The sequence below is a fragment of the Cibotium barometz genome, chromosome 18 (genome assembly GCF_041138505.1).
Source record: "Cibotium barometz isolate CiBa-2024 chromosome 18, ASM4113850v1, whole genome shotgun sequence".
Lineage (NCBI taxonomy): Eukaryota > Viridiplantae > Streptophyta > Polypodiopsida > Cyatheales > Cibotiaceae > Cibotium > Cibotium barometz.
The window spans coordinates 22,822,859-22,849,989 of record NC_141063.1 but is presented as its reverse complement, the minus strand read 5'-3'; the positions used below and the strand labels follow the sequence as shown (position 1 = coordinate 22,849,989).

The 27,131-nt window shown below is 42.8% G+C and overlaps 1 protein-coding gene across 3 annotated transcripts in view; it reads left to right on the top strand.

Moving 5' to 3' along the window:
* Positions 1-15,300, top strand: part of LOC147629081 (putative 3,4-dihydroxy-2-butanone kinase) — a 97,581-nt gene extending 82,281 nt beyond the window's left edge. For 2 of the 3 annotated variants that reach the window (XM_086812326.1, XM_086812327.1), the window contains exon 20: positions 14,936-15,300. In XM_086812326.1, coding sequence (XP_086668452.1) covers positions 14,936-15,061 — 126 coding nt within the window. In that variant the 3' untranslated portion in view covers positions 15,062-15,300. Of the gene's footprint in view, positions 1-1,187; positions 1,532-14,935 lie in introns of those variants that run through there. The other variant, XM_086812325.1, reaches the window with a different exon arrangement.
* The last annotated feature ends 11,831 nt before the right edge of the window (positions 15,301-27,131 follow it).

The following is a 27,131-nucleotide window of genomic DNA, read 5'->3' as shown; positions in this document are numbered from 1 at the left end:
AAAGTTACATCATGGTGGATCTGATACAATGTCTGGATAAAAAAACCAGAAAATGAAAAATAAAGATGATACTACTGGCACCTAGAAAATGAAACTAGAACTGGAAGGTAAACAGAAACCCTTATAGGGTGTGAATATAGTGAGGGGGGGGGGGGGGGTACGCTATGGAGGTGAGTGGAGTACAGTGAGGGGATACAATATCATGTGGGACGGGGGGGTACACTATGGAGGTGCCTCCATCTCATAATATGTGCCGCATCGGACGTTGGCGGATCTCCTCAATATCCTCTGTGGTCAGCACCCTGACTGGGTGTCCCGCATGTGTCGCAAGAATAATCCGAATCCGCCGCTACAACCTCCGTCTATGCTGGGATGCCCTCCTCCGTAGTCGTGGGCGTCTGGACCACCCAAGCTCAATCGCATGATCAATCAGTGTACCACACGAGCACAAATTAAGGCAGCTTACAACCTTTCATGTTGCTGTATTGACATTGACTTCTAGGATTTTCATGACAAGTCTTCAGAGAACTAGATATGGACTAAAAAGACGTAAGGATATGTAGCAAAGCTAGTTCCTACTAACAGCTCAGTCCCCCAGCCTTCCGACCCTTGTTGCTTTTCGTGTTTGTAAGTACTAAAGACCTGATCTCCTTACCTGCCATATCTTCCTTACAGTGGTCATGTGCAGCCCGATTCTCCTTTTGGCCATATTTTCTCCCACCACTCATCCTTCCTCTCTGCCTAGGCACCTCTATTTCTAAGGAAATGGGGGATATACACAGGAAAAAAGTTCCATGGATGGGATATCAAAATCTTGGGCTCGGTGGTGTCAAGGTGATGCTGATGCTTCTTACTTACCAGTTACTGCTCCTATTAAGCCTCCCATTTATTGATAGACAAGACGAGAGACTGCGGAGTTAAGAAGACCACAAAATAATATGTTTTTGTAACTCAAGCATATCGTCAGCAAGTTTTTAGAATAGTTATCAGAAACTTTTATGCTTCTATTTTCCAGTTTTTCCTTGAAAATTAAAGTAATTAAAAAGCAGGAGCTCGTTGTGAACTTCTCAGCAACTCAATTGTGCATGATCAGATCCATTCACTTAATACACAATAGATTTATGTTTTCAATCACTTAACTGGGTTGAACTTTCTTAACCTGGCTTAATATGCAATGTTCTCTACAGAAGAAGAGACATGTAAACAAATGTGGCATTTTCCCTTACATCTTGTGGGGAATCATAGTGAGCTATATCCACCATTGACCTGAAATAATTGTTGAGCATTCTGTACCTGGAATGGAGTTCTCTAGAGACCCCCTTCTTGGATGTGCAAGCATGGAAGTTGTGTTCTTGAACATGGTTGAGGTGCTCTGGAAGTTTTGGTGATTAATTACTTTCAATAAAGACTTGCAGTGCTTGTGTGACTGACCATGCATTGGTGTCTGTCAAGAAGTTTTTGTATAAGATGATTTGAAGTATTTTAGTTTTGAGGTAATTTGAACATATTAACTAGTAATTTTAAAGTACTTTCTACTTGTGACATGTACAAAATAGAATCATGTCACCAAAGTAACATTGTGAGGAATTAATTCTGCGACTTGAAACACCATATTGGCCAATCCAAAGGCAGAGTTACCTTTTGTGGGCTTGGGTGCAAATAGCTTGGAATGAAAACCAACAGATGGTGCTAGTTTCTAAAAAAGTTGAGAAATTGCATGCAGAAAGAGTTTAAAGTAATCAATAACATGAATCAATTCGAAAGTAAAAAGCGCATAAGAAACTGGGCAAAGTAATTTTGATGCTTGCATTTAAAAGATAAAATACACGCAATTTAAGAACTATGCATTAGTGCTGTGAACTGGTTGAATACTTGTAGAGTGCGATTGTAAATCGAGGGACCAAGAGATGAGAGCCTCTACTTGAGATTTTTGTGATACAACAGTCACCCAGCTCAAAGGCTCTCAAAATTGGGTGCAAAGGTACTTTGTTGCACATAAAATCATGCATACGTACAGTTTTCAGCACATTCATGCACCCTCTTCCATTTAGAGGTGCAATTTCACTCTCTTCACCAATCAACTGTGCATAATCAATTATAATTGCACTCATTCATGAAAAACAACTAGTTCAAAAATCACGAGACCGGTCATATCTTGAGCATATGGTGAGGTCTCTTTTTGGTGTAATCATCAACGATCTCAATTTCATCACCGCCATGAGTCGCATTAATAGTTCCATCAATTCATGAATTTGAGTTCACACCCCAGCGTCCTCACACCTTCTTTAGGTGTGGGATGGGTGATCCTTTAGTTCCAGTGTTTTAAGGTGCTTCTTATGCTTAAGTGGAAATGCAATTCATTTGAGTATTGAGGCGATTGCCCCATCCCTGAAGTGAAATCTATCACCCTCATTTAGTGGTCAATAAGGCAGCCACCACTCGAGCCACAGATCTATCCCAAGTTGACCCTGAGTTGTACCCTTAACATTTGTCAAGCATGACGCCTCACATTGCAACTTAGTGCTTCTTTTTTGGATACAAGATGAAGACAAAGCAGACAGGTCCTGCGATTCAAATTGGCAATGGCGTTTGCTTTCTGCGTAGCCAAGGCTTCAGTGTATCCATGCCCACACCCCTTGAGCTTCTGCAGGTAAGTGTTACTGAGGAGGGTGAGGAGGCTCGAGAATGCATGTCAAAAGGTTTGGCAGAGCTTGTTGCAAAAGCTAACATGCACTTGCCCTAGTCTATGATTCTGTTGGTGCATGAGTCCTTTACTGAGATGCAAAAGCTAAACTTGGAGAAGGTGTGTGGAAAGATTGGGTTGGAGGTATTGCACATTGGCATCAGTGACACAGAGAACACAGAAGGATACACGGATTTTGACATGCCACGCATGGATGAGGCAGATGCTAATGCTGGCAACAAAAGGCGCAAGGCGGGTGGGAAGGATGAGGCGGATGTTGGGAACAAAAGACGCAAGCCATGCTGAGAACATGCCGCCCATGGATGAGGCAGACGCTGGGAACAAAAGGCGCCAGGCGTGTGGGAAGGATGAGGCGGATGTTGGGAACAAAAGACGCAAGCCATGCTGAGAACATGCCGCCCATGGATGAGGCAGATGCTGGGAGCAAAAGGCACAAGGCGTGTGGGAAGGATGAGGCAGATGCTGGGATCAAAAGATGCAAGGCGTGTGTAAAGGATGAGGCAGATACTGGGAACAAAAGATGCAAGGCGTGTGGGAAGGTTGGCCCACACATTGGCATTAGTGATGGTGAGAACATGCTGCCCATGGATGAGGTAGATGCTGGGAACAAAAGGCACAAGGCGTGCAGGAAGGATGAGGCAGATGCTGGAACAAAAGACACAAGGCGTGTGGGAAGGTTGGCCCACACATTGGCATTAGTGATGTTGAAAACGCAGAAGGATGCATGGATTATGGCATGCCGCCCATGGATGAGGCGAATGCTAGGACACAAGTCGTGTGGGAGGGTTGGCCTGCATATTGGCATCAATGGTTCTGAGTATGGAAAAGGATGCATGGATTTTAACATGCCACCTATGGATGCGGGGAACAAAGGGCACATGGCGTGTGGAAAGATTGGTTTGCACATTGACATCTGTGATGCTAAGAATGAAGAAAGACACATTGATTGCGACATGCCACCCGTGGATGAGGCATATGCTAGGAACAAAGGACACATGGAATGTTACATGCTACCCTTAGATGATGCAAGTTTGCCACATATTTATGAGGCAAATGCTGATGACATGCCACCCATCGAAGATGCACATTGCAGACTTGCCACATGTCGATGATGGAAATTGGCTTCACCACCTTTAGGGTGAGAACTGTGCATGGATCATGCATGATGAGCAAGAGAAGGCAGCGTAGGACAGAAGCATGCGAACATCAACTAGTTTTCTCTAGGGTCTTTGGATTGAGCAGGTCAAGGACGGACGAGAAGTGTGTGTCAATACTTGCTAACTATCAACCTGCGAAGAGCAGCCTCTCCTGTTGCCTAAAATCAGATCCCAATAGATTGAAGCACCCGATTTTAGCAATTGCAAGGCTAATGGTGAACATAAATAATAGTGGTCAAACAAAGGTGTACTACAGCAGTTGTTTTGTGGGGTCACCAAGTACAGCCAAGCATTCTATTAAGCCAAATATCTCATTCATAAGAGCGTTTTCGGACAGAACTCTCTTGCCTCATAATTTCATGGAGCAAGATGTATGGGCAGGGCAATCAATGGTGTAAGCAGGCCAAGGTTTTCAAATAAAAAGGATGAAAATGGTCTTTTCGTTGGTAGTGCCGATGTTGGGACCATAGAGGTTTCAGGTTCTGCTATTTTGGGAGCTTCCCTACTTCCATGCTTTCTGACATTCTTGACTATTGCTTATTAGCGCAAGAAAGTTGTGACATTGTCATTCCCAGCTATTGATGGTTTTGTGAAAGAGGCAAAAGATGAGCTGGTGAAAGGTAAGAATGTTGCATTGGCACCAATATGGCGGCAATACTTGCGAGTGATTGGTGAAGTTTATGACAAAGAGCTCAAGTTGTTGGCAAATAAAAAGAGGATGACAGAGAAAGATCTTAAACAAAGAGAGTCCCTGGTACAACAAGTCGAGAGGCTAATTAAGGAGAGACTCTATAAAGAGTTAGTGAGCACATTTGCATTCACCCACACACGCACCATGGTCTGTTCGGTAGGGAGCATTGTGTGTGCTAATGATGCAAGCTTTGGGACAATCTCCTCCATCTTATGCGGCAGCTGTGGTTGTAAAGCCCCAACCAGATAAACCCTGCGATTAAGCATAAGCATGGAAACATAAGGACATAGCATCAAGCTCACCGCCCAACCATAGAGCCATTCAGGCTCACCCCTGAGCACGGGGGGACAGTTGCATCCGAGACATGGCTCCACGTGCAAAGTCCCTGGCGTCCCATATCACCAGTACACATCCACCGGATGTAAGCACGAAGTAGTCTCAAGGCTTCGAGTCCAGGTTTGAGGAGCTCTCTCTCAAACTAACCCATAAAGTGACTTATATAGGCCTCCTATAAACGAGGAGCCAAATATAGCACATGTCTCATAAAAGCTACTAATCCCCCCCACCTAAGATGCCTAACTTAACCCAACCCGAGGGTCATAACCTTGATTAGCCTTGGGACGTAACATACTTCCCCCCTTATGAACCATTGATGTCCTCAACAATGAATTCAGGGAATCGACTCTTCAAACTACGCACTTACTCCCACGTAGCCTCGATCTCAGACCGGCCCTTCCACTTGATCAAGTACTGTGAATAAACGGTATATCGAGACCGTTTAGTACATTGATCCAGAACCAACTCGGGCTCTAGGGGAATATACGTAGTCATGTCCTCGAGGTTAGGGATCTCCTCCACTGGGACAATCTCATCACCTTCACCCAGGCGTTCCTTTAAACAACTGATGTGAAAAACAGGGTGATTCTTGATTCCAGAAGGAAGTGCTAACCGATAGGCTACCTCACTAATCTTCTTTGTGACTTGATAAGGACCACAATATCGAGAAGACAGCTTGTAAACCTTACCAGTTCTCATCGTTTTAGAGTCCTTTGGGACTTTAAGATACACCCACATGCCCTCTTGTAAGGCTCTAGGGGTTCGTCGTTGGTTGCGTAAAACTGAGTGCGATCTTGAGCACTGTTTACGCTTTCCCTTGCAATTTTCAGCATGTCTTGCATATCTTGCAAGAAGTCCAGTACTGATTGCAATTTGACTCCCCTTAGCCCAACGGCTATAGGTGACTTTGGTCGATAACCATACATAAGCATGAATGGGCTATAACCAGTAGCCGCATGCTTACTACTATTATAAGCAAACTCAATCTATGGGAGGTACCTTTCCCACTCAGAGTGTCTCTTGGAGACATACGCCCTCGGGCCTCAACATATCCTCCATAGTTTGGTTAGTCCTCTCCGTCTGACCATCCGACTCAGGATGATCTGAAGATGACATACTCAAGTGTGTTACGGATTGCTAGAATTGTGCAGTGAATTTGGGATCCCTGTCACTAACAATCTCCTCAGCCAGTCCATAAAGCTTGTACAACTGCTCCACAAAAAGCTGAGTCAACTTGTGACTCTTCACTATCAACTTAGTAGAGATAAATCTTGCCATCTTCATCAATCGGTCTACAACAACCCAGATTGAGTCATGGCCCTTATTAGTCTGCGGTAATCCAACTACAAAATCCATCGAGATACTTTGCCATTTGTTCTCAAGAATTTGCAAAGGATGTAACAACCCACCAGCTCTAAGCCTTTCAGCTTTGTTAAGCTTGCACTGGGAACACTTCCGCACATAGTCCTCAACAAAGGACTTCATGCGCGGCCAGTAAAAATGCTGGCCAACCAAGGCTAAGGTTCTATGTATGCTTGGGTGTCCTGCACTAGGTGCGTCATGGCACTCATGCAATATCAAAGTTTGGATGTCCAGATCACTGGGCACACAAACCTTGCCATCCTTGAACAATATTCCACCTATACTGGAATACTTTTTCAATATCTTTCTCTCAGCAGCACTCACTAGAGTGTCTGGAACACTCGGATCTCGCAGGCTGCTTCCGGTCTGGACCAATTGCCAGATTCGACGAAAATGGGAATCTTGTTGGCAACGCCCTTTGAGAGAGAGATAAAAGTCAATCGTTATCTCAGCAAAAGAGATAGCATTGACCTCGGGGATCCTACTAAGGGCATTAGCAACCCGATTGGTCGTCCCCTACGGTAACGGATCTCAAAGTCAAAACTCTTGCATGAGGTCAACCCATTTGGCCTTCCAACCCCTCAAGTCAGGCTGATCACAAATATACTTCAACGAATGGTGATCTATCCAGACTACAAATCGAGACCCATACAAATAGTGTCTCTAGATTTTCATCGCATGGACAACAGCCAGAAGCTCCTTTTCCTGGGTAGGGTACCTCATGTGTGAATCTGAAAGCTTTTTACTTTCAAATGCTATGGGCCTCCCATCCTGGAATAGGCCAGCACCTATTGCATAATTGCTGGCATCCGTTTCAACCACAAAAGGTTTATTGGGATCCACAATCAACAAAATAGGCGTTGAGGTAAAAAGCTCCTTCGGTGCTTTAAAACATCGGTCCAAATGGGTCACTCCAAGCCACCGGAGGACTTATCTTGCCTTTCTTGCTTCTCACCCCCTTTAAGAGTTTAGTCAAAGGGCCGGCAATCTTGGCATAATTCTTGATGAACTTCCTGAAAAAGCCAGTGAATCCCAAAAAAGATTTTGCTAGGAAATACATTACTAAACTCATTTAAAATATCATCCAGAATTTGTTGTTCTTTAGTACAACTATTGCTTGAGATAGAAATACACTCCAAAGCAGATGATCTTAACAAAATTTCAGAATTGAAAAGATCATTGAAACGACAAAAAGACACATAATTTGGATCAAAAAGAGATTCATATATATCCTTAGCCAAATCCTGAGTTGAGTTTACATTAGAAAATCCATGGGGGACGTCACCCCGGATTACATAGAGTTCACCATCATGAACAAACGAGAGTTTATGAGACCGATAAACCAGGACATGGAGTTGGGGCTATAGTGATCATCACGAGACGCTAGACACATTATCACATATGACAAGTTTCTTAGACATGGGGGCCATGCATGAGTTGTCGATCTACAATTGGATGTCTAAGTGGTCCGCATCAAATAGCTTGATATGTTTTTCCCCCATAGGGACAACTCTTGCACCATGGATTACTTGGTGGAGTCACCTACTCTTCTGTCATTCCTAGGAATACATCAACCCACACCACCAACCATCTAGGCAGATCACACTCACCTTGTCTTCACCATAGCTTTCATCTCCTTGACACACCCCCCCTAGATCCCCACACTCACATTCACTTGCATCCACTTTAATTATGAGTTAGACATAGTCTACATTGATCTCTTATACCACCATATAGCTAACCTTGACCTCTCATCACTACTCCTAGTTGTCATAAAACACCTCACATCTACTATGCACAAATCAATCCAAGCCATTCTCCCACACACCTTTTGTTACACTGCCAAATGCTTGATGGGCTCACAACTTGAGTACAAGTGGTATGATGATAAAGTGTGGCCACATGGCTTGATCTCCTATGAGAAAAGGAGATTGGGCGAATCCTTGCACGAATCCTTGCACGCAAAATGTAGTGTCTTTCGTTGCCACATCCGTTAGAAGAAGCGTACGATCTTGCCAAAGCGAGCTTGAGAATTGTGCCAACTCTTTTTTTGTGCAAACAGCTTAGATACATGGCACCCCTTGGAGAAAAAGAAGGCCCCAGATCCATCACCAACCCTTTCATTGGGAGACATACACAAGCCATTTATACAACATGCCAAATCAGCCCCACACCTAACCTGTTCTACATCCCTCGTCTTGCCATATTTAGCTAGCCTATTCACCACTAACAATGTTTCGAGCCTAGGCACCGTTTGATCTCACACTTCCACGTCTGCACCCCGAGCAAGGTTGACCAATTTATCGATGATCACTTGCCTCTGTGGGTAGCCGAAGTGTGTGTACCAAACGTGAAGAAATAAAATTGTGAGTAGAACGATTGTCAAATAGAACCCGCACCCTTTGGCCGCCTACAAATCCCTTAACTTGGAGGAGATCGTGTGGAGCAGAGGAAGATTCACTTATCTAACATCCACGGCAACTACTTGAAGCCAAATGATGAATTTCAACAGAAGAGATCAAAGAGTTACCTTGTAGTTCCCTAATATGTACCAAAGTCTTACCCCTTGAAGACTTCTTCTTCGGACCTTCTTCGGACAATCCCGATAATGATGACCGGGCTGGTTGCGCTCGAAGCACAAGTTCTCTTTCTTCGCCTTTGCTACCTGTTCTTCAGTTTGCGGAGCGGATCTTCTTTTGCCTCTCGAGCGCTTTTTGGGATTGCGCTATGACTACTGACCATCCTGGGACGTTGCAACACTACCTCGCTTCTTGTCTTTAGAGGATTTTTGGTTCTTGCGTGCAGACTCACCTCGAGTTTGAACAACGTACGAAAGTTTTCAATTTTGTTGATCGAGACAAACTGTTGCTTAAACAGCTGCTGAAAATCAGCCCATGTTGTCAGAGGTCCTTCCACCAGGCGAACGCCTTATGCTGAAGCATAATTTGAATTTGACTAAAATACGCTGAGCATCAATGTATCTGTACAAATTAAAAAAAACGGTCCACTTCCCAAGCCAGCTATCCAAGTAAAGCTCCTCACACTCTTTCTTCTCACTGGAAAGCGATTCCAAGTGAAAAGGCACTTGCAAAGGAGGAGGATTACTAACTCAAGCTTGGGAAGCCTGGGAGCGTAGCTCTGTGAGTTGTCGTTGCAGATCAAGTACAGTGGCATACAAAGTATCCACTTGTGGAGATGTAGGAGGTCGAGGAATAGGAGAAGGCTGTGTTGAAGGTAGAGGAGGTTGCACATAGCCTGTACGGAGCAGCAAACTGAGAAAAAGCTTGTAAAAGATTAGGATCCACACCTGTCTGTAAAGCGGGTATGGGTTGTCCCACATACTGAGGGAACACCTGTGGTATACTGGGTTGAGCTGTATCACCACCGTGCATAGGAGCAACAGATACTGTAGTTACTCCAGGTTGAGTTGTTGCAGGAGAGGCTGACAAAGGTCCAGACACCTCCACAGATGAAACCGAGGTATCCATGTATTCAGCCATGAATCAGTCCGGAAAGAGCACTTGTAAAGAGAGTAAAAGCTTGAGGTGGTGGTCTAAACTTTTCCAAACAGGCGAAAGCAGAGAAGAAAAGTAATGCACAAGAAGGAAACCCAAAAGCAGGCAGTTCGGGGTGTCAAAAAGCACAACTTCTGGTAGACTTAAGAATTCTATGTGCTTAAGTGACCAAACACCAGAAAAAGCATACTCGGTTCAAAAAAAAGCATCTCGGTTGTGCGCCCTCCAGAAAAGCTCCAAATCGACCTGTTTTAGGCAAAAAGCACCACGTGTGCTTCTTCACACACCACACGCACCTACATGCCATATATGGAGTACTCGGCCCCTAGTGATATGCGCCCATATCCTGGCTGTCCAGCCCAGTTATGGGGCGTCCCCCTTCACACCCGGGCATGCCCACACATGGGTACCATAACCACACATGGGTAGTCACTAAGGACAGCCTGAATCGACTCACAGCAGTGCTTTTCCCCTCTCTGTGTGCTCTGAACAGCACCCATACAGCACAGTCAAAACCTCCATGCATGCTCATCTCTTCACATCCCTCTGTCCTCCCGTTCATGGCGATCAGCAGGGCTGTTCACAGCAGCTCTTGGTTGACCTTAAATCTATGCATACCACTCGTAGACAGGGTGACCAGCCCGCATAGAAACCCTAATAGTTCACCCATGGAGAAAAAGCTATGGGGTGAAACCTAGAGACGCAAAAGCACATGACGACGGGTACAGATAAGGTTTTAGGGTGAACAATGCCCCCGTACAAAACTCGAAAAAGCACCAAAAAGCATGATGCTTACCCACTGCTTTTTCACATGGATATGGAGTTATTTGCAAAACTCCCACACATCCAACCACACTGATCTTCTCCCTCAAGTCCAATTACTCCCCGCCTTCCGTCCAAGCGTCCCATACCACCCAAAGCTTGGAAAGAAAAAAAGCAACCCGACGACTTAAGCTCCGGAAGATCCGGAAGATCCGGGCGATGGATTTTCTCCTCTCCTCCTGTCGGAGATTTCCAAGCTTAATCGGAGCAGGTCTTGCTGTGATACCAATGTAAAGCCCCAACCAGATAAACCTTGCAATTAATCATAAGCATGGAAACATAAGGACATAGCATCCAGCTCACCGCCAAACCATAGAGCCATTCCGGCTCACCCCCAAGCACGGGGGGACAGTAGCATCCGAGACATGGCTCCACGTGCAAAGTCCCTCGCGTCCCATACCACCAGTACACACCCACCGGATGTAAGTACGGAGTAGTCTCAAGGCTTCGAGTCCAGGTCTGAGGACAGCTCTCTCAAACATATCCATAAAGTGACTTATATAGGCCTCCTATAAACCAAGAGCCAAATATAGCACGTCTCATAAAAGCTACTAATCCCCCCACTTAAGATGCCTAACCCTAGGCTATGGTTAACCCAACGCGTCACCTTGAAGGTGGTGAAGCCAATTTCCAATGTCGACATGTGGCAAGTCTGCATCATCAATGGGTGGCATGTCATCAGCATTTGCCTCATCAATATGTGGCAAACTTGCATCGTCGAAGGGTGGCATGTCAAATTCCATGTGTCCTTTGTTCCCAGCATATGCCTCATCCATGGGTGGCATGTCACATTCAATGTGTCTGTCTTCATTCTTAGCATCACAGATGTCAATGTGCAAACCAGGCTTTCCACACGCCGTGTCCTTTGTTCCCTGCATCCATAGGTGGCATGTTAAAATCCATGCATCCTTCTCCGTGCTCAGCATCACTGATGCCAATGTGCAGGCCAACCCTCCCACTCGCCTTTTGTCCTAGCATTTACCTCATCCATGGGCGGCATTCCATAATCCATGCATCCCTCTATGTTCTCAGCATCACTAATGATAATGTGCGGGCCAACCTTCCCACACGCCTTGTGCCTTTTGTTCCCAGCATCTGCCTCATCCTTTCCACACGCCTGCGCCTTTTGTTCCCAGTATCTGCCTCCATGGGCGGCATGTTCTCAGCATCACTAATGCCAATGTGCAGGCCAACCTTCCCACACGCCTTGCGTCTTTTGTTCCCAGCATCTGCCTCATCCTTCCCACACGCCTTGTGTCTTTTGTTCCCAGCATCTCTGCCTCATCCTTCCCACACACCTTGTGCCTTTTGTTTCCAGCATCTGCCTCATCCATGGGCGGCATGTTCTGAGTATCACTAACGCCAATGTGCGGGCCAACCTTCCCACACGCCTTGTGTCTTTTGTTCCCAGCATCTGCCTCATGCTTCCCACACGCCTTGCGCTTTTTGCTCCCAGCATCTGCCTCATCCATGTGTGGCATGTCAAAATCGATGTATCCTTGTGCATTCTCTGCGTCACTGATGCCCTTGTGCAGTACCTCCAACCCAACCGTTCCACACGCCTTCTTCGAGTTTAACTTCTGCATCTCTGTAAAGGACTTTGGTGCCAAGAGAGTCATAGACTGGGGCAAGTGCATGTTAGCTTTTACAACAAGCTCTGCCAAACCTTTTACATGTATTCTAGAGCCTCCTCAGGAACACTTACCTGCAGAACATGGAGACGCTGAAGCCTTGGCTACGCAGAAAGCAAACACCATTGCCGATTTGAATCACAGGACCTGTTTGCTTCGTCTTCATCTTCGCCACAGCCTTCGTCCTCTTTGCAAAAGCCTTCATCTCCGCATTCACCTTAGTACAGAGAAAGGATTTCACAATTTAGCCTGTGTCAGAACCCTAAATATACATGTTGCCAAAAACAATGGCTCGGGTTAAATTTGGGAATCTCTTATATTGCGTTAGCAGAATTGAAGCATACTTGGAAGGGAGAGACCTACAAATCGAGAGAGAGACTAGGAGGACCAGCCCAAAGGCTGCCCCAATGGCCTGCCAATAAGCATGAGGAAGACTTGGGAACCTGAAAGTAGTAGGGTAATGGTTCGAATCTTCTACGATGGGATCAAAGTAGCTGGTGTAGGGTAGGAAGAAAATCTTCCTTGGGCGCAAAGGGAAGGGACTGCCCTTGAGCACATTTGAGGCTGCCTCCTCTGCATCAAAGTCTACTTGGAAGAATCCTTTCCCAAGTAGCCTTACATCTTTAAAATGGAGCACGAAGTGTGAAGGTGGCTAGTACCCAGTCACGGGCCTGCTGGATACAGGAGGGGTGTGAGCCAAATATTTTTCCAATGAGTCACTAACGCCGAATTTGGCAAAGAGGGCAGCAAGCTCGTCTTGTGCATAGTAGTTTAGGAAACACATTTCCTACAGGGAAGGAAACTTGGAAACATTTCCTTGTAGGAAATGCGTTTTTTTCAAGCAAATTTTTTGACTTTTTTGGTCCCAGATCTAACGTCGAAATCTGTGCGATTCTTTTGTTATTTGTGATTCAAAGACTGTAGGCTTCAAATTGGTGTTTCCATGTATTCTATGCATTTAGTGTTATTTTTACATTTTTTTTAAAAGTATATATTTGAAATTTTGTACATGCAAAAACCTGTAGGTAGGAAACTTTGGGCTGATTTTACGAAACCCGTTTGAAACGCGTTTGAAACTTTTAGGAAACCCGTTTCAAACAACCCCTGATGGTACTTGTGAAAACTGGATGGTTCGCCTGGCCGGAGGGGATTTATTGGCCATGATGCTAATCGAAAAAAGAGTCCGACTTGAACCTTGTTTAAGAGAATCTGTTCTTGAGCAAGGCTGAGGAAAGGGCAGTGAAGAGGAGGGACCCGCTGCCCTCTCTGCCCCTTAGCAAGTTAGCTCCCCTCGCCTCTGCTGCCCCCGCTTCCCTGCTGGTCGCGCTTCCCTGCTGCCCGCATTGCCCTTTCCTCTGCTGTCTGCGCTGCTCGGGCTCCTTTTCTACCACCCTTCTCTTTGCTGAGAGGCCTTAATAGTCTCAGGTTGCTGATTCTTGTTCTTAGTGAAAAAGCCTTACAGGAAGCTCCCCATACCTGAGCGCTGCACGCAACTGCACCATTCACTGCCCGCCCAAACGCATCTGAATCCTCATCAGTATTTTGGATCAGTGGCAGGACTTTGTTAGGTCTTGAAGAAGGTTTTCAGGGGAGGGGCTTTGGGTGGTATGCAATGCACAGGAAAACATTTCTGTTAGCTCAGTGGGAGAGCTCCTCAGTAATTGAAGGATAGTGGTTCCTATGGTAGAGTTGATCACAGGAAAAGTCTTGTCCAGATAAGTGGGGGTTATAACCGAGTTGGTTACAGGAAAGTCATTGTTCATATGTTTTTTTGTAAGTGGCATTTGTTAAAAGGTGCACCCTGGCTTCAGTAACTAGTATCTCTACCAGGGACACCACAGCAGTGGGTATCAAGGTGACACTTACTGTTAAGCAATCATAGAATACACTCACAGCCCTTCAACAAGAGAGTATTCAGCTGTAGTGTAATACAACAATCCCAAACTTCCTTGTTCCCAAACTTCCTTGTCAGCAAGAATAAAACCCAGTTTTCAATTTAAGATGTCGAGGGGATAGGAGCTGTAGTGTAGTACAACAATCCAGAACTTCCTTCAGCAAGAATAAAACCCAGTTTTCAATCTAAGATGTTTAGGGGATAGCATAGAACAAAGTTCAAGGACTTAGCTTATAACAAAACCAAAACTCAACCCCAAGTTCTTGCGAATGCGTAAGCACAGTGCCAAGGACTATCATACATGCTGGTTTGGATAGCATCTTTACAAAGTCCAGCAGTCTGTTGGCTAGCAGGCATCTACCCAATGCCTTTCCCATTTGTAACATGCACCCCTGTTGAACTTTAGCTACTCCCACCAGCCCTAGAGTGATAAACTGTTCTTTGTAAGATGGCCGATAGGCGCGTAGCCCACCGGTCAGGGCTTGTGACTGGGGAGGGGAGTTCCTGAGTTCAAATCCCTGCTGGTCCCTGTTGGTAACACCTTCGGGCGGGAAGACCAAGCTACCTCTGAGCAGGTACCAAACCTTGAGACTGCAGAAGGATCTACTCAAGGATTAAAAAGAAGATTTAATGTCTGCTTGCAATACTCCTTTTCTTGAAATGTTCTTTTTTGCATTCATGTTGCTAATTTGATGTTAGGCTGTGATTTTACATAGTAGTGCCATCTATTTTTGAACTTTCTTCCAATTAATGTTCTTAATGGTTTATTAGTTGAAGAACAGATTTGTATCTAAATGAATTCGTCTGTGCTGTTCACTTTCAGGCTGGGCGATCTAGCTATATCTCGGCTGATATCCTATCGAGTGTTCCGGATCCAGGGGCCATGGCAGCTGCTGCTTGGTTCCGTGAGGCTGCCATTGCAGTTGCCGTGTACCATAAAATTCTGTAGTGTAATTCACATGCGATTGACAGACCAAACAGGGGCTTGGTAAAACAAAACTTGTCCTCATAGGTGTTTCAAAAAGAGGTTCTTAGACATACACCTAAATAAGCACAGTTCTTAGCATTGTTCTAAGCAGTCATATACCATCTATCCACCGGCCCCTCTGCATTTTTCTTGTGGGCGATGGTGGCTGATGCTACAACTCATTTTTCAGTAATAAAGGTGGGAAGCCATAGTTTGAGAAATATAGTAACCTGTTACCCCTTTTGATGAATTAAAGCATCAATCTGTCATGTTAGAAGCCTTTCAAAGATACCAGGGACATGTTCAGTTCTATATCCGGACATGCTCCAAGTCCCCCCCTTCTGTATCCCCTTCTGTATCAAGGTTTTGGCTTCTGTGGTGAAAAGCTAGTAGATCTACTATTTTTAGCTTTAGGAACTCACACATGGACAGTTTTTTTGGTTATGTTTTCTGTTGCTTAACAGGTTGGATCTAGTAAGCTTGATGCTTAGTTGCACTTGGGGCAGGCATAGAGGGTTTGTTTCTGATCTCTTTAAGGGGGGGGGGGGGGGGGGGGGGGGGGGGGGGGAAAGTTTGCTTTGCTATGAAGCTAGACTATGGCGATGAGATCCTCGCCCACCATCGAGCAACTGTAGTTGCCATCTCGTCCCACCTTCTCCTCTGCCCTGTAGATCTAGGGGTTCTCCTCACCCCCTTGTTGATATTGGACTTCCTTTATGGATCCCTATCACACATCGATGGATAGCTCCCTCTCCACACTCACACCCCCGTATCCTCTACACCCACTTTGTGCAAGACATTAATATATCTTTTTCTTCTTCTCCAACTGTTCGTTGCTGAGCCCCCTTCCCCATACTCCAGCCCACTGTGTACTGCCATCTGCACCCTCCTGGTTGCGTCTTTCGCATTGAACCGTCCTATCGTTGCCATCCTTTCTCTTGTGCTTGCTCCAAGAGAGGGCTATCTGAAGTGCGGAGATATGTATGGGTGTATGCATGGAGGGGCCACACTCGTGCCTCTTTTTTTGGGGGGGAGGGGGGCATAAGAAGAGTGGCATGCTTATTTAGGTCCCACTTGCACAAAGTGATAAGGAGACCAGTTTCATGTGGATAGGTCAAAATTCTAGATAGTATACATTGCAACAAGTTACTTTTCACCCAAGATGTCTGCCTTTGCATAGGATTTATTATAGGACGAATAGTCAACTTCAATGGATGGACAATTTGGATGCAAGTGCAAATGTATGATTGGAGGCAGAGATCAACATGCTTTGGTGGAGAGACACAGACACAGACACAGACTCAGAGCACGAGGACAGGTGGACTTTACGAGGAACTATTAGACATTTGATTATAGTCCTCTAGAATAGAATTTTCCAGGGACTTACTTACCTAGCATGGTGTGATTGATTAGTTTTTTTGGAAAAGCAAAACAAAGGGGCAAGGTTATAAGCGACGAGGAGGAAGAGCTTGCATATGGTTGTGATTACCATGTAAGGTTCGGCTAGCAATGGGTCATTTTGCAGAGATCAATAGCACTATTGGGGCCAAATAGTGTTGTGCACTATCTAAGAAACTCTTTGGGCTCTACATTAATGAGATCTTAGGCTTCACGACCAGCAAGAGGGATGAAATGATTGGGTGGAATGGGCTTGTGGCAAGCACAAGTGATTCTTCCCATCCTCATATATGTAAATGACTTAGTCCTCCTTATCTTGTACTCAGCTCAGGGACCTTATAGTGGATCTTTGAAAGATCAAGATTATGCTCTTTAACACTTGATACTTGGTTGCAGCAGCTAGGCATTCTCTTACATATAGAGGATGTCTCCACCCTCAACGATATGCCACCCTTAAAGAATGTTTTCATGTCCATTTTTAGGAACCTAGTACGAGATGCTAGCTATTTGTGATATTTGGTTTGTCTAGAGATAAAGTATGGAGTGTCTTTTTATGGACCAGATTTGGGGGAGGACTAACGGTTGTGATATGATTATGAGTAAGTCATTAGTGCCACACGCCATAGTATTGGTTGAGTTCGGATTAGTCCCTCACATTATTGATATGAGTAAGTCATTAGTGCCACACGCGATAGTATTGGTTGAGTTCGGATTAGTCCCTCACATTATTGATACCATGTTTTGAGCTATCATATATATAGAACATACTTGAGAGGAATTGTAGCTTCCATGATAGCTTGATTAAGCTTAATAAGCACATTAATTTTGTATCAATTACCTAACAAATACATGGAGAACATAATGGGGCAAAGACTAAAGCTTTTCTTTACTTCAATTAGAGTGTATATCTCTTCTAATCAACTTCATAAGCAAAAACGTTTTCATCTATCTTCTTACATACCTACTTATATGCAATCACACACTGGCCATGTGATGGCCATTATTGCTCCTACATACATGTATGTCTATATAAATTTGCCCATCATTCGTTCTCAACACTCCCCCTCAAGCTCAACTCCATCTCATGCACGCCAAGTTCCTTGTTGAACTTTCTAAACCCAATAGAGATAAGATAGTGACTAATCTTGTTTGTGCATGCATGTCTTTAACTCATATAAAGCCTTTCTCACCCTATAAACATAATATGGTTGTTTTGGATGCTCAGAACTTGGCTATTGTACCATATACATGTCTTCTTGCAATTCACCATTCAAGAACATATTATTCTTGACATCCATTTGGTGTAATGTCCATCCTCTAGATTTCACCAAAGAAACCACACATCTCACTATCGCCATCTTTGCAAACATGACTAATCTATTTTCTCATAATCAAACTCATAAGTTTGTACAATCCTTTTTGCAAACAACCTTGCTTTGTACCTTCTTATGGAACCATCCGAATTGTGTTCTATCTCATACACTCATTTGCACCCAATGGCTTTCTTATCCTTAGGCAATACAACTAGATTCCAAGCACCATTCTCATCTAGTGCATTCATCTCATCATCCATTGTCTTTTTCCAACGTTTATGACCCATAGGTTCTTCCACACTAGTGAATTCAACATCATGTACGACCTATGTCTTGTATGCATAATGCATAGCACCAAAACCATCATAAGTAAATCTATGTATTGGATATTTGAATCTTGACAACGTTCTTGGTGCATGCATAGACCTCATCTTCCTTACACATGGCATGTACATAGACGGCATCCCATATTCTTCATATAGGTCCACTGCCAATGTGTAAAATTTTACTTGTCATGTCATGTACATTTTTGGGTTGATCATCAACCTTCTCTTTTCATTTCCTTGAAGCATGCACATTTGCCTCTTTACTATCATTTTTCACCTGGCACAATACACATGGACTAGTTTGCCACAATCTACTTGTCCATGGTGAAATAGATGTGGACCTACTTGATAAATCTTACAGTCCTGACATAGTTCTTGTACACTATGTAGCTTTCCAACAAGCTACACCATCATCAAAATCAACCTCAAATCATCATCCTTTGATGCATACCAATCACTCATTTTATCAAAGACAATATCCTTACTTATCACCAATTTCTTTGTGACTGGATTAAAACACATGTAGCCTTTATGATCAAGTGAATATCCAATGAATACACTTCCTTGGCTTAGAGTCAAGCTTTGACCTCTTTTCATCAAGTACCTACACATAAGCTTTGACCTCTTTTCATCAAGTACCTACACATAAGCCACACATCCAAAAACTTTCAAGTGACTTACATTTGTGTTAAATCCCATGAAACTCTCCTCAAGAGAGTAAAACCATGTACTACCAATGTGGGTGTTCTCTATTAATCAAGTAAAATGCCGTTTTCACGGCCTTTTCCCAAAAATGATGAGGTGCATTCCTTTCATTCATCATGGCTCTTGAAACCTTTGCCAATGTGCCTTCTTCCTCTTGGAACTCCATTTGGTTGCGGTGTGTACATGTATGTAAGAGAAATGCGAGCTTATTTTGACAACTACTCTCTATCTATACCCTTTATTACCAATGTCCTCTCTCTCTTCTCACCTCCTCCTCCCAACCTAGTCCAACCCAACCCTTCATTCCTCTCTCTCTCTCTCTCTCTCTCTCTCTCTCTCTACATCTCTCCTCTTGTTCTCTGTCTTCTCTCTCCTCTCTTCTCTCTCCTTTCCCTCTCTCTCCCCTTTTCCTATATTGGTCATGTCCTTCAAGTAATAGTAGCAGTGTTCGCTATCTACCCATGTAAAATTTTTTAACAGAGGATCTTTCTCTCGGTCTTTGTCTCTCTCTATCTCTCCTTGTTGTATCTTGGGTATGTCCTTCAGGAAAAAGTAATGTTGCTATCTATCCATGCAAATTTTTTTTAACAAAGAAGCTCGTCATCTCTCTCTCTCTCTCTCTCTCTCTCTCTCTCTCTCTTACACACACACGTGCGCGCATTGATGGTATAAAATAAATATTTTTCTCAACTTTGACATACACACACTGATGGTATTAAACAAATATTTATCCCTCCCACTTTGACACACTCAAAATCTCATTATGTTTGTAGTGTTTTAAAAACTCTTTGGCTAACAATTCTCATTTATTTCAATTTCACCCTGTACAATAGTACACTTATCACTATCCTTCTTCTCATTTTTTTCTTCCACCTTTTTTTCCAAGCTCCTGCCACCAACAAGGATGGTTTCTTCATTGTCAATTATATAGCCATATGCACACCAAATCCTTATTTCGTAGTGCTCAATTTTAGATTCCATTGATAAATGTCTACTTCTTTGAACAGTCATTCTCCATTGATTTTGTCCCACAACAACTTCGCTTCTATAGTGTGCTTCATGCCTTTTTGATGTTGCTATTAGAGCTAAACATGATGGTGAGGGGTTTGAGATCAAAGATAGAGAGAGAGCCACAATGAGATGTGGCATAGAGCATAAGAGATTGTGTGTGTGTGTGTGTGTGTGTGTGTGTGTGAGAGAGAGAGAGAGAGAGAGAGAGAGAGAGAGAGAGCTCTTTATTCCAAAGGATATATCATTGTAGAGACCATGCATTAAGAAATAATACAAGTACTCTTTATTTGAAAGGTTGTATTATTGTATATTGTGTGTGTGTGTGTGCGCGCGCGTGTTACGTTTGCAGTGTTTTAAAAACTTTTCGGTTAACGAGTCTCATTTATTTCAATTTCAATTGTACAATAGTACACTTATCACTATCCTTCTACTCATTTTTTTCTTCCACCTTTTTTTTCAAGCTCCTGCCACCCACCAACAAGGATGGTTTGTTGGTTATCTAGCCATATGCACACCGTCCTTATTTTGTAGTACTCAATTTTGGATTCCATTGATAAATGTCTACTTCTTTGAACTATCATTCTCCATTGATTTTGTCCCACAACAACTTTGCTTCTATAGTCTGCTTCATGCAATTCAAGATTTCTTGATCATCTTATTTCTTGTCTTTCGTCTTACCTTCATCATAGATAGATAATAGAGAGGGCCTATTTGATGGGCTATCACGCTGCTATTAGAGCTAAACATGATGGTGAGGGGTTTGAGATTAGAGAGAGAGAGAGAGAGAGAGAGAGAGAGAGAGAGCCACAGTGAGATGTGGCATAGAGCAAAAGATGTGTGTGTGTGTGTGTGTGTGTGTGTGTGTGTGTGTGTGTGAGAGAGAGAGAGAGAGAGAGAGAGAGAGAGAGAGCGCTCTTTATTCCAAAGGATATATCATTGTAGAGACCATGCATCAAAAAATAATACAAGTACTCTTTATTCCAAAGGTTTTATTATTGTATATTGTGTGTGTGTGTGTGTGTGATACTCGCCTAGCAATACAATGGAAATCCAAAAGACCTATCAGATATAAACACAGCCAAATAATATAAGATATAAACAGATCCAAAAGACTTATGAGATATAAACACAGCCAAATAATATTCTTACAAGGTCTTCCTTTTGGAGCTGGGACTAGTGTATGAACATATTGTTGTGGGCATCAAGGCCAAATACTTAAAGGTACACAAAGTGTACGTGCTTACATATTGCAACTGGACGCCTCCTCGGCTTTCCTAATTTGAAAGTCTTGGTAAGTTCAATTAGGGTGTTTTATAGTAGTGACATCATATCTTTCACCTCTAATGGAAGAATTACTTGTCTCCTTTTTACAAAGATCTCATGTTTTAGTTTCTTAATCACCCTTTTAGCCACAATGGTGCACCACAATGACATGGTGTGATCAATTGTCTTTACTGCAACCTTTGACACCCCACTTCTATACCTTCCTCTTTGCAGTCATCTAACAACATTTTGCTCGCCTACACTGTCTTCCATCTCCAACATGAATCCTCTCTAATACGGCTACCTCTATGTCTTCATTAGCTTAGTTTCCTTTAAAACTACTCACATGAACGGTGGCCTCACCAGAGCATTTGTGATCGTTGTGTAGATTCTCCATGTGTGGCCTACGTTAGTGTTGCAAACCACATGAACTATCTTCATCGTTATGTTTCCACCAATCCATGCTCGCAAGCCATAAGCTCAATCTTGGAACTCCTTTGCTTGATTGTTCTTGATGGGTTTCTTGCACTTGCTTGCACACCTTACCATGCTGCTTGGCACCACACAACCATGCTATTAGTACATGTGCGTCAAATTACCTACATGGTATCATGAACCTCAACCTCCCTTAACAAGTGGATTTTCCTCCTCTCAACATAGACCATTGAAAGGCATGCTTGTTTAGGTCTCACTTGCGTAGAGTGATGAGGAGACTGGTTTCATGTGGATAGGTCAAAATTCTAGATAGTACACATTGTAAAATCTTACTTTTCATGCATTGAAGTCGACTCTTTGTCCTACAATAAATCCTATGCAAAGGCAATTGTATGATTTTCATGCAAAACTAGTTATGCATACCCAAGATAGACTCTATGGAGTTGGGGCTATGGCGATACACATTATCACATATGACGAGTTTCTCAGACGTGGGGGCCATGCATGAGTTGTTGATTCTACAATTGGATGTCTTAGTGGTCCGCATCAAATATCTTGATATGTTTTTCCCACAGGGACAACTCCCACACCATGGATTACTTGGTGGAGTCATCTACTCTTTTGCCATTTCAAGGAATACATCAACCCACACCACCAACCATCTGGGAAGACCACACTTACCTCGTCTTTACCATAGCTTCCATCTCCTTGCCACTGACCCCCTAGATCTCCTCACACTCACCTTCACTTGCATCCACTTTAATCACGAGCTAGACTTAGTCTACATTGATCTCTTATACCACAATACAACCAAATTAGACCAAGCCATCCTCCCACACACCCTTTGTTGCATTGCCAAATGCCTTATGGGCTCATAGCTTGAGTACAAGTGGTATAATGATAAGTGTGGCCACATGGCTTGATCTCCTCCAAGAAAAGGAGATTAGACGGATCCTTGCACGTGGATTCTTGCACATGAAATGTAGAGTGTTTTGTTGCCCCACCCGTTAAAGAAGCATACGACCTTGGTAAAGAGAGCTTGAGAATTGTGCCAACTCTTTTTTGTGCGGATAGCTCAGACACATGGCACCTCTTGGAGGAAAAGAAGGCACCCACATCCATCATAAACCCTTTCATTGGGAGACATGCACATGCCACTTATACAACATACAAAATCAACCCCACACCTAACTTGTTCTACATCCCTCATCCCACCATATTTAGCTAGCCTATTCACCACTAACAATGTCATCGAAGCCCTATTGAAGCTACACAATGGTAGAGCCAAGGACCATGAGGACCGCCGCACTTTGCACATGGATCCACAACCTTGGTCCCTATACTTTTAATATAGTCATTATCTACATTCACAAGGTAGGATATTTCATGGACTCTAATAACTACTAGACCATTATGATTGGCCATACCTTGGCCAAGATCTATGGGGCAATATTGGAGGCAAAAATCAACACTTTGGTGGAGAGACATAGACAAAAAGCACGAGGACAAGTGGACTTCACAAGGAGCTATTAGTTATTAGATCATATCTTTATCCTCAAGGCTATGATTGAGGAGGCTTGAACACACCAAAAGTGGGTCTATTGTTACTTTATATACTTTATCAAGGCCTTCGACTCAGTCCCTAAACTGTAACTTCTTAGTTGTTTATTACAAGAGGTCCACTTTCCATGTGGGGAGTTAGGGCATTATACAAGTCTATAACCAATAGGGTTTGGGCATAGCAATGGGCATTTTTGGAGAGACCAATAGCACTATTGGGGCCCAATAGTAGTGCCCACTATCTAAGAGACTCTTTGGGCTGTACATTAATGAGATCCTAGACTTCATTTGTAGGCTAGGTGTGGCATGGACTCATGATATATGTGAATGACTTATTCCTCCTTATCTCATACTCATCTGAGGGAATGTAGGGACACTTGGATGCATTGCAAACTTTTATGATGAGAGGAACCTTATAGTTGATCTTGGAAAGATCAAGATTATTCTCTTTAACACTTGATATTTGGAAAGATCAAGATTATGTTCTTTAACACTTGATACTTGGTTGTTGTAGCTAGATGTTCTTTCACATATAGAGAGGAATAAGTTAAGTTATTAAGGTCACATGTATATTTGTGGATCACTTTTATCAGCGGTACCATGCCTCCACCTACCTAAAAAAAGTCTAGAAAAGGTTGGCATGGGGATATGCCACCTTTGCTCTCTTTGAGAGAATGTTTTCATGCCCATTTTTAGGAACCTAGTACCAGATGTTGGCTATTTGTGATATTCGGTTTGCCTAGAGATAATGTATGGAGTGTCTTTCTATGGACCAGATTTGGGGGAGAATCAACAGAAAGTGGAGATTGTAGGTTATGATATGATCATGAGTAAGCGATTAGTGCCATGCACCATAGTATTAGTTGAGGTCGGATTAGTCCCTCACATTATTGATACCATGTTTTGAGCTGTCACATATATAGAACATACTTGAGAGGAAATTGTAGCTTCCATGGTAGATTGATTGTCAATAAATGTCCACTTAATTAATCTTATTAAGCACACTAATTTGCTATCAATTACCTAGTAAATATATGGAGAACAGAATGGGGCATGGACTAAAGCTTTCCTTCACTTCAATTAGTGTGTATATCTCTTTTAATCAGCTCTGTAAAAACGTTTTCATCTATCTTCACTAAGCACACACTAATGAACCATGATTAACTTAAACCTATGGTGGATGGTGCTTAAGTGCACTCATAATGATGGGTGTATGCATTAGACTCAAGCACAATTAGGTTACAAGATTAAGACTTGTACTCATAATAAGAGGCTTGAGATGTGTGCAAGTTCTTCATACTTCCATTGCTTGAAAATGACCCCTTTTATATTAGTAGAGTACATCTTTGCTTGTTCCATGCACGTGGGATAATCTGCTTTTGCTATATGGCTTCATCCTCACCTACTCACTCCATGCCTCTACATGTGCTCTATGGCACCACACTTCTCAACACCCCCCCTTGGTGCCATATCTCTGGGGGCTACTCAAGGTGGTCAGATGTGAGTTACAACCAATCATTACCCTCCCTGGTGCTCAACTGGCTACTCTCAGCAGGTGATCGAGTATGTCAGGTGGTCGGGTACGAGTTACAACGATCGCTCTGGTAGATTTTTCAAGGTTGTGACAAGTGCATTATATTCCTTTGGCATGCTTTTTAAGATTATTGCAACTGCATCTTTATCTCCAATTCTCACATCTATGCTATATAACTGGGTTATGATGCTTTTCATTTTATTGACAAAATCAGCCAAAGATTTATTAAAGTTCATTTCTAGACCATAGAACTAAATCTTTAAGTGAATTTCCTAGTTCTTTACCTTAGCTCCAAACACAAGATTCAATGTATCCCATGCATCTTTTGCATGTTCCATAGAGTCAATGTGATGAATAAGACTTGCGTGCAAGTGTAAACCAATGAGTGATAATGCTTGCTCATATTTTTCAACCCACCCTTCACTTGGTTTATCTGGCACATTCTCCTTAGTGACTTCCATAATTTCTTATGCATTAGAAGGTACTTCATCTGTGTAGCCCAAGTGTGGAACCTTTCCCCATTGAACTTCTCTACATGCAAGGTAATGCTTGTTGATGTTGCCAATTAGTGATTTTGAAATGAAAACACACTAAATGGAACCCTAATTACTCAATTGTATCCCCAATTGCACCCAATTTATGCTAATTACATGTTAATTACTCTATTTAATCTTAATCACAGTGATTAAGTGGTCAAGAAGATGGAGGCTCAAATTGAGCTTGTGTAAGCAAACATTGAAGGGGATTTTTACATGAGGATGTTGTGATTAAAGTGTAGAAGAGGCCTATGTAGAAAAACTCGGCTCAAACTCCAGAAACAAGCTCATTTGCTCTAAAAGCATCAAGTGGTTTTTTGTTGGTGTGATGACCAGCTCATTGGATGATATGCTACCAAATTCAAGTTGTATACTCCTCTTGGTATTGCTAACAAGCTCCTAAAGGGGGTCGCCCCAATTCAAAATACAATCACCGAATGGAGAAAAAACGTATACAACACAATTTCGTGAAAAACAACTAGCTAGCTACGAAATCTCTCAATTCCCTTGAGGTGAGGGTTAGCAATGGTGCAATAATAAAGCTCCTAAATTATCTTGGGTGATGGTGAAGAGGGTAGTGAGCAATCAGCTCTCCAAATTCTAGCCACAAGAGGTGAGAAGGAGATAAGGTAGGATTAGTGAGGCTAATGAGATATTAGTGCTAATTTAAGTGGAGATTAATGCAATGGAGGGTTAGAGAAGCTCTCTGATACCATGTTAAGAATCTATTTAGTCTAATGACACATTAAGCATACACTAATGACACATGATTAACTTAAACCTACGGTGGATGGTGCCTAAGTGCACTCATAATAATGAGTGTATGCATTAGACTCAAGCACAATTAAGTTATAAGATTAAGACTTATACTCATAAAGAGGCTTGAGATGTGTGCAAGTGCTTCATACTTCCATTGCTTGAAAATGACCCCTTTTATATGGGTAGAGTACATCTTTGCTTGGTCCATGCATGTGGGATAATCCACTTTTGCCATATGGCTTCATCTTCACCTACTCTCTCTACCTCTACATGTGCTCTATGGCACCACACGTCTCAACAATGAATGCCAATATACACCAAATCAATATCACCTGTGCTAGAGCCCTCTCTCTGATGTAATGATAATGCACTCTATGTGCTTGGTTCTAGCATGAAACATCAGGTTACTGGCAAGCTATATACTTCATATTGTCACTATATTTAGTGACCATATCATGCATGGGCTAATCCAAATAACCAAGTAACTTTCTCAACAAAGCTCTACCTCACTTGTTTTTGTAGCCATAATAGCACCTCTATACTTTGCCTTAGTTCTAGAAAGAGCAACTATGAGTTGCTTCTTTTGACTCCATTAAATTGCTACACTTTTTATACTAAACATTGGTAAATGAATGCACTATGGGTTGCTTGTTTTGACTCCATGAAATCGCTACACTTTTTAAACTAAACATTGGTAAATGAATGCACTATGGGTTGCTTGTTTTGACTCCATGAAATTGCTACACTTTTTAATGTAAGCATATAACCATTGGTAGATGAATACACTACTACCAGCCCAATTCACATCTATAAACCCATGCACATCAACTACTTGTTACCCTCATAGAACAAACCAAAATGCAAATTACCCTTTACATATCTTAGAATTTCCCTCATCGTATCTAAGTGTGATTTTCGTTGTACCATCCAAGTGTGGTTTGAACAGCATTTGCGTAAATTGATGTATGAGCCCCACTACATAACTACAAGGCCTTTCCTCACACGACGATCGTTATATAAATCAATCTTCCCACCATCTATCTATACATGGTAGGATCCTTAACAAGTTCTCCCAAATCAACTTTGAGCTTCACATTTTGTTCCAAGGGATTGCTAATAGGCTTGTAGCCTATCATACCATACTTGGATAGCATGTCCATGCCATATTGTTGTTGCATCAACCATATACATGTATAGCCTTTAAGACTTTAA